Source organism: Oncorhynchus mykiss, chromosome 15, assembly GCF_013265735.2.
Source record: "Oncorhynchus mykiss isolate Arlee chromosome 15, USDA_OmykA_1.1, whole genome shotgun sequence".
NCBI lineage: Eukaryota > Metazoa > Chordata > Actinopteri > Salmoniformes > Salmonidae > Oncorhynchus > Oncorhynchus mykiss.
Genome location: NC_048579.1, coordinates 47337765 through 47352924, shown reverse-complemented (window position 1 = coordinate 47352924; position 15160 = coordinate 47337765). Strand labels below are relative to the sequence as shown.

At 44.0% G+C, this 15160-nt stretch overlaps 1 protein-coding gene across 5 annotated transcripts in view; it reads left to right on the top strand.

Annotated features, from left to right (window-relative positions):
* The window catches only part of tbc1d22a (TBC1 domain family, member 22a), a 187473-nt gene that overhangs the window by 52080 nt on the left and 120233 nt on the right, over window positions 1–15160 (top strand). For 2 of the 5 annotated variants that reach the window (XM_021563374.2, XM_036944450.1), the window contains exons 8-10: window positions 260–322; window positions 778–843; window positions 5371–5485. In XM_021563374.2, coding sequence (XP_021419049.2) covers window positions 260–322; window positions 778–843; window positions 5371–5485 — 244 coding nt within the window. The remainder of the gene's footprint in view (window positions 1–259; window positions 323–777; window positions 844–5370; window positions 5486–15160) is intronic. The other 3 variants (XM_021563377.2, XM_021563375.2, XM_036944449.1) reach the window with 3 other exon arrangements.

Here is a 15160-nt window from a genome sequence, read left to right as displayed (position 1 = left end):
ACTATATCCCGTTGAATTGTCTCATGTTGATGTGTGTGTGTAGCATTATGTGGCTTTTTGTGAAAACAGCAGGTTTTTCCCCCCTCCACATCTAGGGCTGGGAAAAAGTCCACTGTGGATATGTGTTCAGTTGACTGTTGACTTATTCCCCTGGTGTGTGTGCATTTGTGGGTATGTTGTGCACGGTCCGTGTGTGTATGCGCGGCGACTGAATGTGTGTGTGATGTGTTTGTGTTCACTCTTTTCTCCACTCCACCAGATTCGTATAGACATCCCCCGGATGAGTCCAGAGTGTCTAATGCTGCAGCCTATGGTGACCGAGGTAAGACTGGTTAAAGAGGCTGCAGACCCAACCCTCTCTCGCCAGCATGACCCCGGTCCAGTTCCCGTCTGCCCTGCCAGTGTTTGTCCGTCTGTTTGCAGGCTCCAACTTCTGAACTGGGTGAAAGTGGCTCTCTGGTTTGACGAGGCTCTCCTCCACATGTATGTGACGATGAGGTGTATATGTGCTTGTGCCCCGCACTTGACCCCGCTGTGGTTCCATAGAGAAAATGGGGTTTGGTTTGCAGAGAGCTAGTGAGCCACATTACCCCCTCCACCCAGTTCGGAAATATAGCCTGCAGTTCTCTGCCGTCAGTACACGCCTTGGACCCCTGAATCCAGTCCATCCACTAACCAGTGCTCTCTCTCTCTCCCTTCCTCTCTGTTCCCTCTCTGTGACGGCGTATGATAACCCCGGCTGCTCTTCTGTTTTGTGTTTCCTCTCTCTCTCTGCAGATCCACATTGACATACCGAGAACTAATCCCCTTATTCCTCTCTTTCAACAAGCTTCTGTCCAAGAGGTGAGGCCTTCTATACAGAACACACCGACTGCCCTGCCCAGGCAGTCACTCCCACCTCGACCTAGCTAACGTGCCACATCCTGTTCCGTCGTCTTATGCGCACACTGCACCACGCATGCATGCACGTATACTCACGCTCTCTACTAAAGAGTGGAAACCGTCTGTTGTAATGGAATGTTCTTCCGTGCTTTTTTTTTTTGCACTCTGCAATGACTGTTTTAGAAAACAGATTGTCATTGGATGTAATGGAGTGTGTCTGCTTGTGTGTCCTGAATAAGTGTGTTCAGTATTGCGAGTCGCACCCCTCTTCCGCCGTGTCCTCTAATGGCCTCTACCTCCGTTCCCCTCCCAGGCCACACTACTACCTCAGTGCTGTGAGAGAGTGCTAATGAATAGGCCAGCCGTCCTCACACACACACACACACACCCACCCCAATATTTGCATCTCCCTCTTTCTCCTCATACCTTTCTCTTTCTCTCTCTTTCTCTCTCCTTTGCTTCATTCTCTCTCCTTTGCCTATTTCTCTTTCTTTCTTTCTCTTTCTCTCTCTTTCTCTTTCTTTCTCTCTTTCTCTTTCTCTCTTTCTCTCTTTCTCTCTTTCTCTCTTTCTCTTTCTCTCTTTCTCTCTTTCTCTCTCTCTCTCTTTCTCTCTCTCTTTCTCTCTCTCTTTCTCTCTCTTTCTCTCTCTTTCTCTCTCTTTTCTCTCTCTTTTCTCTCTCTTTTCTCTCTCTTTTCTCTCCTCTCTTTCCTTCGTCCTACTGTTTTCGATTAATTGGGGATGATTTTTATTTCCGTCCCAAAATACTTTGGTATGGTGATGCATGCAACCGCAGAGCTGTCTAAAAATCAGCTATTTCAGTCTCCATTAGTTCTGATTGTCACCGTCTGTGTGCGTACAGTTCCTATAGAAAGTCAACACCTCCCTTGGATTTCTTCACATTTTATTGTGTTATAAGTGGGATGAAAACTGGCCACTCACATTCACTGTTTTCTTGGTAAGAAACTCTAGTGTAGATTTGGCTTTGTGTTGTAAGTTATTGTCCAGCTGAAAGGTGAATTCTTCTCCCAGTCGCTGGTGTTAAGCAGACTGCAGCAGATTTTACCTGTGCTTAGCTCCATCACGTTTCTTTTCATCCTGAAAAACTCCAGTCTTTGCCAATGCCAAGCATACCCATACCATGATGCGGCCACCACCATGTTTGAAAATAAGGAGGCAGTTACTCAGTGATGTGTTGTTGGATTTATCTCAAAACATAAGGCTTAGCATTTAGGCCAAAGTTGTTATTCCTTTGCTGTGTTTTTTATTTTTTTGCGGTATAACTTTAGTGCCTTGTTGGATACATATGCATGTTTTGGAATATTCTTATTTTGTGTATTTTAATTATTCTTTTCATTCGGTAATTTATGTCAAATCACCACAACGTTGTTGATCCATCCTCCGTTTTCTCCTATCACAGCCATTTAACTGTAGCTTTTTTTAAAATCCCCAATGGCCTCATAGTGACATTCCTCAACAGTTTCCATCCTGTCCTGCAGCTCCGTTCAGAAGGACGACTGCATCTTTGATGTGTCTGGGTGGTTTAATGCATCATCCACAGCGTAATTGTGCTTAATTGCACCATGCTTAGAGATATTCAATGTCTGATTTTTATTATTGGTATCCATCTACCGATCACTGCCCGTCTTTTTGAGGCCTTTGAGAAATGTTCCAGGTGTGTGTTTGGGGGACAGAGGAAGGGGTTAGTCATTCAGAATCACGTCAACCCTTATTATGTGATTTGTTAAGCAACGCGTTACTCCTGAACTCATTTAGGCTCGCCTCAACGGAGTGAATAGGTATGCAATGGCTGTATTTGAGTTGTTTCATTTGTGTTCATTTGGCGAGGAAGTCATTTTCTTTTCACCTTCACATTGAGAGTGTTTTGTGTAGGTCAATGACTAAACATTACAATTGAAATACATTTAAGTCTCACTTTGTAACGCAACAAACCGTGGGGAAAAAAAGCTGACGTAGGTGTAGGCTTTCCATAGGCACGGTATGACTCTCCTGACACCGCAAATGGCTGACTAATGCAACATTTTAGTTTTTTGTTAGGCACTGACATGGAATCTGTCTGTCTCACTGTGTGGGTAGAGGTCTCTCCCTAAGAGACCTACAGCACTGGACATGAAGTTGGCCTCGGTGGACCACTATGGCTGTAGACATGCTTGTTCACACATTAGCAGTGAGCTAATGGGGACGTGAAGCTAGAGCGAGAGAGAAGCACGCGCGTGTGTGGTTGTTCGTGATTTCCCTTGAGGAGGCAATGCAGCACTGTGGGTGGAAAGAGGAGAAGGATGAGGAGGGTGACAGGGGCGAAAGCCTAATGCTCATCCAAGCAAGTCGTGCTTTTATGCAGGATCAAATTGGAATAATTCAGTGATGGTGCACGGAAGTATGTACAAGCTATTGGCTTAAAACAAACATAACTCACTAGTCCTATGGTTTTTAGTAGGCTTTTGTCCCTTTTTTTTTAAAGATGTTTTTTCATCTGAGAGCTGTATTGTAAAGCTTGCCTTATCCCAGATCTGTAATAGCCAAGCCGACACTTCACTACTACATTTTTGGGCAAAATAACGTGGAGATCGGGGTCCAGTCTGCTGACCACTCACGGTGACCATAAAAAGACACACTGTCTGGATCTAACCCTCACACACTGACACGGTTCAACCCTGTCCTCCTCTGATCACACATTGACCCCCATCTAATCAGTTACCACCATGAGGTCAACGCACTTCACCTGTGACTCTGCTGCTGTTGTCGTTCCATTGATTTATTTAGAATGACTATGATTTATTATTCTGGCTTCAGGCAGTGTCTTTCAGCCTCTTCAGTCTCTTATTGACGCGCAGGAGCTGCCTTGGAGTGGTCAGGGTGGAGGGTGTCTGAAAAGCAAATAAATGGATAATGTGTTCACTATTGGCCTCTCTTCCTCTCTCTCTCTCTCTCACTCACGCTCTCTCTCTGGCCATTGATTTCCTCCACCTGGTTTAGTGTTTAAGTTCCACCCTCTGATGGGCTTCTGACCATGAATTCTGTCTGCAGGGAGATGAGGAGGAACAAGAATGTGGGTTGTTTCAGGGAGGGAGGGGGCCCAAAGAGGAGAGGGAAGGTGGGGGAGGCCAAGAGAATAAGATAGATGAGGAGGAGAGAGGGTGGGGCTGTGAAAGGGGAGAAACTCACATTAGCCCTCCCCCTTCTCCTCCCCACCCCACTTTGATAGATGTGACTTTGATGATGAAAGCGGCGGGGGGGGGGGGGGCAGTAGTAGGGGGGGTGGGAATCCCATGGCCTTGTAACGGCATTTTTTTAGAAGGACATCGCCAAACCATACTAGCTAGCATAACACGCCAGTACCCCAGGCAGCCAACCAACATGCTTTTTTTTGAGGCCGGGGCGATCACAATTTGAGGAATGTGTTTATTTAGAAAAATGACAGAAACATGGCGTCCGAGAAAGCGCTCTGCACGTGTGATGCATCGCTTGACATGTCAGAACACCAACACAGACATTCAGGGGCCAGACTAGAAGAGGGAAGAGGAAGAGAATGAAAATATAAACATGCATCGCAAATGGCACCCTATTCCCTATATAGTGCACTACTTTTGACCGGCATGCCATGGGCCCTGGTCAAAAGTAGTGCACTATTAAGGGGGGGGGGAATGGTGTGCCATTTGGGACACGGATAATTTGTATGTTTAATTTGCGTGGTTGATTTGCGCTGAACTTCAAGCCTCCTTTAATTCTCGGGGTTCTGACAGCAGCAAGGTGAAACATTTAAAACCCTCAGACAGAGCCTGTAACGAAGATGGAAGTGTTTGCCTTGCAGAATAGATTGGAGAAAGAAGAAAAGGACAAAAGAAAGTTCTTGATCCCGCAGCAGTAACGAGGCAGACGGGTCCAACCCGTCGATGGGAAATTGATGTTGAAGTGTCGTGTGTTCTTCAGTTCCAAGAACATTAATAGTACATTCTGGAACACGCTCCAATTCCACGTCACCGCTCACCACACATGCTTGTCCTATCCTCTTCTGTCTAATCTCCTCACTTCTCTCACACAGTCAAACCTTTATGTCGACGATTAAAACATGCATTATTTCTAACTTCTTCCCATATTGCTCTTTGATTGATTGGTGGGCATATATATTGTGTGTTGGTTTGAAACCATCGTTTGACCTTGTTAAAGGAAGTCTTAACATATTAAAACAGAAGTACATCTACATGATTCACTGTTTTACATTGATTTGTCTTCTGTAGCGTGTCTGTTCCTCTTTAGGCATATCGTAGATGGCTAGATTGACTATCGGCCTTGAATTGACTAGCACATCAAAACAAGCAAGCTTACTTATTGTACTCAATTTACAAATACTCTTTAAACAAAAGCTTGTGCATAATGATTCTAGAAGTAGCCTCCATGTTCCTCTATGTACTGTGCTCTATACACAGTGTGTGTGTGTGCTGACTGTGTTCCTCCGTCTGTCCGTCAGATCTTTGAGCGTATCCTGTTCATCTGGGCGATCCGCCACCCGGCCAGCGGCTACGTGCAGGGCATCAACGACCTCGTCACGCCTTTCTTCGTTGTCTACGTCTTTGAGTACATCAGTGAGTCCCTCGTCCTCCCTCTTCGTCCACCCTCCTCTTCCTCTGTCCACTTCTTACTCCCTCCTCTCTTCCCTTGCTGAAGGGAAGAGCCAAAGCCAAAGACTAGATAATGTGTTTGTAGGTTGGGGAGTCCCTCTCTCCCAGCCGCTTTTCTCATTTAAGGGAAAAATATATATATATTTTTTGCTTCCATTGCTGGAATAGATAGCCGAAGACTAGATAGTAGCGTATGCGTTTGAATTCAAGTACACCGGTCCCTCCGCTTCCCTCACTCAAGGGAATACCAAGCCGTGAAGAGATACTACTTTAAATGTTTTAATAAGCTCTCCTCTCACAATAGAGCTTGCTTGGATCCCTGCTGTGTGAGTTAATGTGGTGTACATTATTTGTTATGAATGTTTCATTACATTGAGGACTTAATGTTCTCTTGTGTTGTGTAAACTGAACTGAGCCTCAAACATTGACATGCAGAGAGTAAAGCAGCTCAAATGATGTGTGTGAGGGTGGGGTTAGGGGGGAGTGTATGTGTGTTCCTAGATGATGAATAAATGGCTGCTCTGCCACTCCAGGGGGTGCTCTAAAGGCATGGTGAGAAGGTGGGTTGTGAACCCGGGGGATTGCAGTTGTTTGCTTACTGAGGCGTGAAACAGAAAATAGTTGTTTCTGTTGCTTTTTGACTCCCCTCTCTTTCCTTGTCCCTGTCTCTCTGTCTGTCTGTCAGATCCTCAGTCTTTGCACAGTGCTTTGCACTGTTTCTATGCATCTTCGTGTGCTGTCTGCTGATGAGCCTTGAAAGCTTACAGAGCCAACAAACCTTCAAACGTGCTCCGCCTGACACGTAACATGATGGTTTGATGTGCTGTCTGTTTGTTTTTGTTTTTGAGGGAGCGGGTAAGAGAAAGAGAGGGATATAGCGATTTTGGGGTGTTCATGCCGGAGAATGAGCAGGTTAATTACGCTTCTGTCTGAAGCTTTCTCTCGCTCGCTTTCTCCCTCACTCTCACACACACACTAACCTGTATACGCACACTCTCACTCAGTTCAACTTTTGATGGTGCTGCGTCACAGCTAGCTGGCAGCAATTTATTATTACCCAGGATTCCACGGGGCCGAATGAGGGCTGACGTCGGAGTGAATGCACGTTAAATAAAGTTAGATTTGATCCATTTCATTCATTTCAGTCATGCTGAAATGTTCACTCTCCATCACTTTGGGATGAAAAGGAAGAACTCTCCATTACTGAATAAAGAAGAAGTCTGAGGGTTGGTGATTTCAGATATAATTGAAAGCTGTTAGTTTAGGACATCTCTCTCTGAGGCAGATTCTCTTTGTGTGTGTGTGTTGTTGGACTTGGCTTTAATGTCTGGATCTTGTCAGAAAGCTCCACTGACTAGCTGGATCAGTCTGTCTTTAAAGGAAATAGATGGGTTCGTACACTCCTAATGACTTTTTCCCCCCTTCAGTAGCATTTCACAAGGTGTTAGTACAAACCCTTACGGGACATTACTGTTGTTGAAGGCAATGCTGCTTTGTATTGTAGCTGATTCTCATTAAATGAGTATTGAGGAGGAGGATGAAAGGAGGTGTGTGTGTGTGTGTTTGCATGTGTACATGCGTGTGCATACATCTGTGTGTGTAGTTTTTCAGCAGCGTTTGCAGTAGTAGCAGCCATAGCGTTAATCGTACTCACTGGATTGTGCTGGTTGAATCCCTGCGTGTTAAAGATGCATGATGACAGGGATGTAATAGAAGGGCCAGTAAGTCATGCTGTGTTGTGCCTGCTGCTGTTAGGTACCATGCATTATAGAGCTCGCCAGCTTGTAGTTGTAAAACCCGGATATGAGTTACCTCTGGTTCATTCAGCATCTCCGATGGGGAAAATGAATGGGGAAAGAATAGGGTTTTGGGATGAACACGGAAAATAATGGCAGGTAACTCAGGCTTACGAGATCTACGTTTTGTTCTATGAGATAATATCAGTCAGTTAACATGACCTTTATGAATTATGAAGCCTTTTGTGCTCTATGTACTTTTTAAAAAATTATGTAAATGCTTCAAAATTCACAGAAGGTGACTTTTGCTGATGCAGATTCTCATAGAACAAAACGTATATAGATCTCCTAAGCCTCTGTTTGCCACAGACCTTATTCTCAGCGATTTATCCAAAAACTCCATTCATTTGCCCCAAAAAAGATGCAATTGCTATTGCTCTCTATAGAATAACGGAAGGGGTTTTCCCCCTTTGCTACAAACACACACACTTGTGCGCACACGTCTCTCAAAAGCGTAGGTTTGTTTGCGGTAGTCAGAAGGCCTAAATAATGTAGCTGTAGCATGTTGGCTATAGGCTTTTGTAGTGTACTGTAATACACTGCTTAACCTGTCACCCTGCCTGACCACTAGGGGCAGTGTTTAATCTACCTTCAGAAACTATTCATATCCCTTGACTTTATCCACATTTGACCGACCGGCTCGATTCGGTCCAATGTAGCAACATTTTAAATGGTTGGAGAAAAGTAGAGACTAGAAAGTTGTAGAGCTAGAAAATTGTATATCATACACAACAGTTGAGGAACAATGGGGAAGTGGTTCTGCTTTGAAACTTTTGGTAACTCCACTTTTGAGAAAATGGCCCTTGAATGTTTTAGTACACCTACTAGATAGCTCTTTGTCTACACCCATTCTGCATCATTCACACTCTCTTAAGCCTTAGCTCAACCCATCTTTTTAAGGATTCACATGCGAGGCCGTGTGTTAAACAGAGTAAGGTTGTGTAGTCAACAACCAAATATTTCAAGAGTAAAAGTGATGTAGTAGCAAGAATCCACTTTATCTAGTTCAATAGCTAACCCCAATCACCTCCAACTAGATTCAATGTTAGCCTGTACAGAATACAAAACTAGCTAGCTTTCTTTTCACTCGGTCAATTAGGTTAGTATTGTGGAGTAACTACAATGTTGATCCATCCTCAGTTTTCTCCTATCACAGCCATTCAATTCAGTAGCTGTTTTAAAATCACCATTAGCATCATGGTGAAATCCCTGTGCGGTTTCCTTTCTCTCCGGCAACTGAGTTAGGAAGAACGCCTGTTTTGTAGTGGGGTACAGAAACGGGGTACTCATTTAAAATCATGTTAAACACTATTATTGCAAACATAGTGATTCCATCTAACTTGTGTTTTGTGCTGCTACCATGCTGTGTTGCTACCATGCTGTGTTGTCTTAGGTCTAGTGTTGTGGTGTCTCTCTTGTTGTGATATGTTTTGTCCTGTATATTTTTATTTGTAAAAAAAAACAAAAAAAATTGCCCCCATCCCCGCAGGAGGCCTTTTGGTATGCTGTCATTGTAAATAATTTGAGAACAAATTCTTATGTGACTAGTTAAGCACATATTTACCCCTGAACTTATTTAGGTTTACCATAACAAAGGGTTTGAATACTTACTGACTCAAGACATTTCAGCTTTTGAATGATTTGTAAAAAATATTGAAAAACATAATTCCACTTTGACAAAATAATTGAATTCAGGCTGTAACACAAGAAAATGTGGAAGAAGTTGAGGGGTGTCAATAATTTCTGGAGGCACTGAAACACCATAAAGAGGTGTAAAAGATGTGAGGAAGTTGAGGGGTGTCAATAATTTCTGGAGGCACTGAAACACCATAAAGAGGTGTAAAAGATGTGAGGAAGTTGAGGGGTGTCAATAATTTCTGGAGGCACTGAAACACCATAAAGAGGTGTAAAAGATGTGAGGAAGTTGAGGGGTGTCAATAATTTCTGGAGGCACTGAAACACCATAAAGAGGTGTAAAAGATGTGAGGAAGTTGAGGGGTGTCAATAATTTCTGGAGGCACTGAAACACCATAAAGAGGTGTAAAAAATGTGAGGAAGTTGAGTGACATGCTGTGTGAAATGTGAATCACAGTTTCCTCTGTCAGGGAAATAATTAAAATGTTCACCTGCACTAGGTGCTTCTCTCTCTCTCATCAATGCCATCTAAATACATCTATCAGACAGGATCAAGGCTGCCATTCCATCTGCGTCTTCTCGTATTGCCTTTGCTCTGTAGCAACGCTAAGCTATCGCTTTTTATGTCTCTATTTTTGTTCCTTTGTTGCTGCTTGTTTTCAAACAAATGTCCTTCCTTTGATGATGCAAGAACTAAGATGTTGTGCTTCATGCTGGAACCAGTGGGTTGTTCACGCCAAGCCCCACCCACTGTCACTCAACCAGGCAGTTCCTCGTGCTCGAGATTCACTCTGCAGTGAACAACATTTTTCAAACAGGAACGACACTGCTTTCCTCCTCGTGTCTTAATATAAATCCACATGTTGTATATTATACTATTATTTGTTCAACAGTTATAGCCTATGCATTATGTTGATTCCAGCTGTGAAAGTATCTGCCCATCCCTGTGTCGCTGTCGGTTGCCGATTCTCTCCATTATGCGCACGGAGGAGGGAAAGATGGATTCTGAGAAGCACAAGCACATTACCATTGCTCAAAATGCTTTTGAGAGAAAAATAGTTTTATTTTTTATTTTTTTTAAAGCAACTACTGTCTAGTTACAGAGAGGATAGTCATATATCATTTCTCAATATTGAGTTCATGGCACCACTTTGCAGCCGGTGTAGGCTGTAATTAGTTTGGTGCGGTGTACTCCATTTGCAGTGACGAACGAGGCCTACATCAAGTAGCCTATAGGCCTAGCTCTGGAATTTTTTTGTAGGACACTAGCCTACATTTTAGATGAATCAATTAGCCTACATGGCAATCTAGCAACAATATCATATTTAGAGTTAGCAATCTAGATAAGCGTTGAGTTCCCACTTCTTCAGTTGGTAAGTAATATTGCCTTTCGGCCAATATGCACAAATATGTTGGCAAATGCTTTGAAGAGCCCTGCCTCTAATTTAAAGTAACTCTCCATTTAAACAAAAAATCGTATTTGTTGTTATCGAGCAAAATAGTTATTACGGTTAGTCTATATCTCCCATATGTCTCTATCGCCCAGGTCGAGTATGGGTCCTCTATTGGATTGGCTGAAGTTGTTTATGAGAGGACTGGTGAGCTCTGGTGGTCTTTTTCTGTTTGTCAGTGTGGACGCTGGGGAGAGAGGGGCTCCGTACTGTCAGGAGGAAGCTACCCGCGTTTCCTGGAAGATGACATATGGTAGTACTGCTGGGCTTTATATAGGAGCAGTCGGGATGTCAGTACAAAGTGAATGGAATACGATAATATAACTTGTGTGAGTGAGTGTAGGGGTCTGGTCAGGAGTCATTAAGGGGGCTGCAGCAGGCAGTGTGCCATTGGGAAGCAGGCAAGAACTCCATGATGGTGTCACGGCCAAGGAGTTATGCCAAGAAGTCATGGCGGAGAGGTGAGGGACATTCCATGTAATAATGAAGGGAGGAATGAGGTGGACATTCGGTCCTGTCTGTCCAAGAGCTCTCAACTAAGTCCTGCCTGCTGGTCCTGGCACTGAGGGGTCAAGAGGGGAAAGGGAGGGACAGTGAGTGACCGAGAGAGGAGCAGAGGCAGGGATTGGAAGAGAGGAGCAGAGGCAGGGATTGGAAGAGAGAGGCTGAGAGTGGGACAGAGAAGGGAAGAACAGGGAAGCAAGGAGCTCAGAGGGAGAAATCCCCCTTATTCGGATCCTCATTAGCTGTTGAAGAAGCAGAAGCTATTCTTCCTGGGGTGAAATGACTCAGAAGTTATTCTCTCATCTGTTTAAAATTATTTGTATTTTTTTTAACTTTGACTTTTTCTCTACTTATATATTTGCTACCATGATTCGGATAATCGTGAATAATGATGAGTGAGAAAGTATCTCCCCCCCCAAAAAATGCTTACTTCCCTTATTGTGATGGTGAGAGGTTAGCATGTCTTGGGGGGTATGGTATTTGTGCATCTGTAACATTCTCAACTCATCATTATTCAGGATTCATTCAGGATTATCCGTAATTATGTTTGCTTCCACATTATTGTGGAAGTGTTAAGAGATGTTACTCCTAAATGACACATTTACCATTCATTTCTATTGGGCACAAAATATTCTGGAACAGAACCAAAACAAAGAGCAAATGCATCCCACAAATGTGTAGAGTCACAAGCTTGATGTAGTCAATGCGTGCTTTGAATATGGGACCAAATACTTCACTTTTTAGTGCTTTAATACACGTGACTTTGTCCCAATACATTTAGTCCCATAAAATGGGTGGACTATGTACAAAAAGGGGTGTAATCTCTTAACGTGTCACCCGATATTGATGAAAGTACCCTCAAATGAAAGCTGACAGTCTGCACTTCCATCTCATAGTCATGGTATCATTTGGAAATCCAAAGAGCTGGAGTACAGAGCCAAAACAACAAAAATGTGTCACTGTTCCAATACTTTTGGAGCTCACGGTCTTAAGTGAACCAGGTCTCCATATGTCCACTTAAATCAAATCAAATGTTATTGGTCACATCCACATATTTAGCAGGTTTTTATTGCGGGTGTAGCAAAATACTTGTGTGCACTTAAGAAATAGAAAATGGTACATTTTGACGGCGCTGGCAATTCAGAATAATAAACCAGACATATTATATAGCTCTGACGGCGTCTCCACTGTCAGCCGATGCATAGATATGAAGGTTGGTTTTAATAACGGCAACAGAACACTGCAAAAGAAGACCAATTAAGCGAAGGGAGTCAACCTGCTCTGTTAGCAGTGCTTACCTAGCAAGGTGTTTAGCGTGGCTGGTTGGTGTACGGTCTGAGACCTTGCTGACACATATCTGACAGATGCTCTAAACAGAGCTAATGTTAACGGCGCTGAAACTATTTGCCCATTTAGATGCCCTATGAATATGGAGTTAGTGTCTGTGATCAAGCATGGGGCACTATAACTACAGGCACCAAGAGGAGAGAGAGAGAGAAGGACCCCTGCTGTATCTGGGACCCCCCCACTTGTTATTTTATCCTTGTGGAAATATAAAATGTATTTCCATTCAAAATCCTATTTTCCTTAAACTTAACCCCTAATTTATTTATTTATATTTTTTTTCTTTATTTAACCAGGTAGGCAAGTTGAGAACAAGTTCTCATTTACAATTGCAACCTGGCCAAGATAAAGCAAAGCAGTTTGACAGACAACGACACAGAGTTACACATGGAGTAAAACAAACATACAGTCATTAATACAGTATAAACAAGTCTATATACGATGTGAGCAAATGAGGTGAGATAAGGGAGGTAAAGGCAAAAAAAAAGGCCATGGAGGCGAAGTAAATACAATATAGCAAGTAAAACACTGGAATGGTAGATTTGCAATGGAAGAATGTGCAAAGTAGAAATACAAATAATGGGGTGCAAAGGAACAAAATAAATAAATAAATTAATTAAATACAGTAGGGAAAGAGGTAGTTGTTTGGGCTAAATTATAGGTTGGCTATGTACAGGTGCAGTAATCTGTGAGCTGCTCTGACAGTTGGTGCTTAAAGCTAGTGAGGGAGATAAGTGTTTCCAGTTTCAGAGATTTTTGTAGTTTGTTCCAGTCATTGGCAGCAGAGAACTGGAAGGAGAGGCGGCCAAAGAAAGAATTGGTTTTGGGGGTGACTAGAGAGATATACCTGCTGGAGCATGTGCTACAGGTGGGAGATGCTATGGTGACCAGCGAGCTGAGATAAGGGGGGACTTTACCTAGCAGGGTCTTGTAGATGACATGGAGCCAGTGGGTTTGGCGACGAGTATGAAGCGAGGGCCAGCCAACGAGAGCGTACAGGTCGCAATGGTGGGTAGTATATGGGGCTTTGGTGACAAAACGGATTGCACTGTGATAGACTGCATCCAATTTGTTGAGTAGGGTATTGGAGGCTATTTTGTAAATGACATCGCCAATGTCGAGGATTGGTAGGATGGTCAGTTTTACAAGGGTATGTTTGGCAGCATGAGTGAAGGATGCTTTGTTGCGAAATAGGAAGCCAATTCTAGATTTAACTTTGGATTGGAGATGTTTGATATGGGTCTGTAAGGAGAGTTTACAGTCTAACCAGACACCTAAGTATTTGTAGTTGTCCACGTATTCTAAGTCAGAGCCGTCCAGAGTAGTGATGTTGAACAGGCGGGTAGGTGCAGGTAGAGATCGGTTGAAGAGCATGCATTTAGTTTTACTTGTATTTATGAGCAATTGGAGGCCACGGAAGGAGAGTTGTATTGCATTGAAGCTTGCCTGGAGGGTTGTTAACACAGTGTCCAAAGAAGGGCCAGAAGTATACAGAATGGTGTCGTCTGCGTAGAGGTGGATCAGAGACTCACCAGCAGCAAGAGCGACCTCATTGATGTATACAGAGAAGAGAGTCGGTCCAATCTTATCCATAAACCTGAGCCTAATTGTAACTCAACCCCTAAATCTTACCCCTAAACTTAAAATAGCTTTTGTCCTCATGGGGATGTGTGAAATGTCCTCACGAGGGAGAATGTTCCGTGTTTTACTACCTACCCTTGTGGGGTCATTTGGGTATTTCAGAACCCCTTGAGGATAGAAGAACAAGACAATGAGCGCGCACACACACACACACAGCGGGAAGGGGATTTCAGGCGGAAGGAGGAGCAGTCAGGGAAAAAGCATGTTGAGGAATACACAGTCAGCCTAAATGATAAACCATGTAGTCGAGAGAGGAATTACACATATAAGATTGAGCTTCAGCGACAGCACTGTTGGACTACTCCAAGCAAACTAGAGATGATGCCTTCCTACCAAGCAGAGAGGTGATTTGAAGTCAACATGCTTTGATTGTGAGTAGGCCTATATTGTGTGTTTACACCGTGTGACTTCTTACTGCAGACTTTTGATGTAATGAATCAGTCGCGTTAATTCCACTCTGTTTTTCTCTTCTCTCCAGCAGTCTTTTAGCTTTAGCCAGCTACTTTGTCAGCCTCTACTAGGCTGGTTGAGTTTCTCCATGTGGAAGTGGTCCGTATTGACTGTGTGAGGAACATGTCTACTGTCTGCTGTTCAGTCTAGTCTGGCTGTGGGTTGAGTTTAATGTCAGTGGGGTGTGTTGGTTCTCTGTCGTGTTGTCGTGCTGATTGAGCGGCAGGCCAGTGGTCTGCTCCCTCTGTGGATTGACTGGGGGATCAGTGGTCTGTGTCTGCGCTGTCTGTGGATTGATTGGGGGATCAGTGTTCTGTGTCTGCGCTGTCTGTGGATTGAGCGGGGGATCAGTGGGTTGTGTCTGCGCTGTCTGTGGATTGAGCTGGGGATCAGTGGGTTGTGTCTGCGCGGTCTGTGGATTGAACGGGGGATCAGTGGGTTGTGTCTGCACTGTCTGTGGATTAAGCGGCTGGCCAGTGGTCTGCTCCCTCTGTTGATTGAGCGGCCGGCCAGTGGTCTGCTCCCTCTGTTGATTGAGCAGGGGATCAGTGGTCTGGTATGTCTGTGGATTGAGCGGGGGATCAGTGGTCTGCTATGTCTGTGGATTGAGCGGGGTATCAGTGGTCTGCTCTGTCTGTGGATTGAGCGGGGGATCAGTGGTCTGCTCTGTCTTGTGGATTGAGCGGGGGATCAGTGGTCTGCTATGTCTGTTGATTGAGCGGGGGATCAGTGGTCTGCTCCCTCTGTAGATTGAGCGGGGTATCAGTGGTCTGCTCCTCTGTAGATTGAGTGGGGGATCAGTGGTCTGCTCCTCTGTA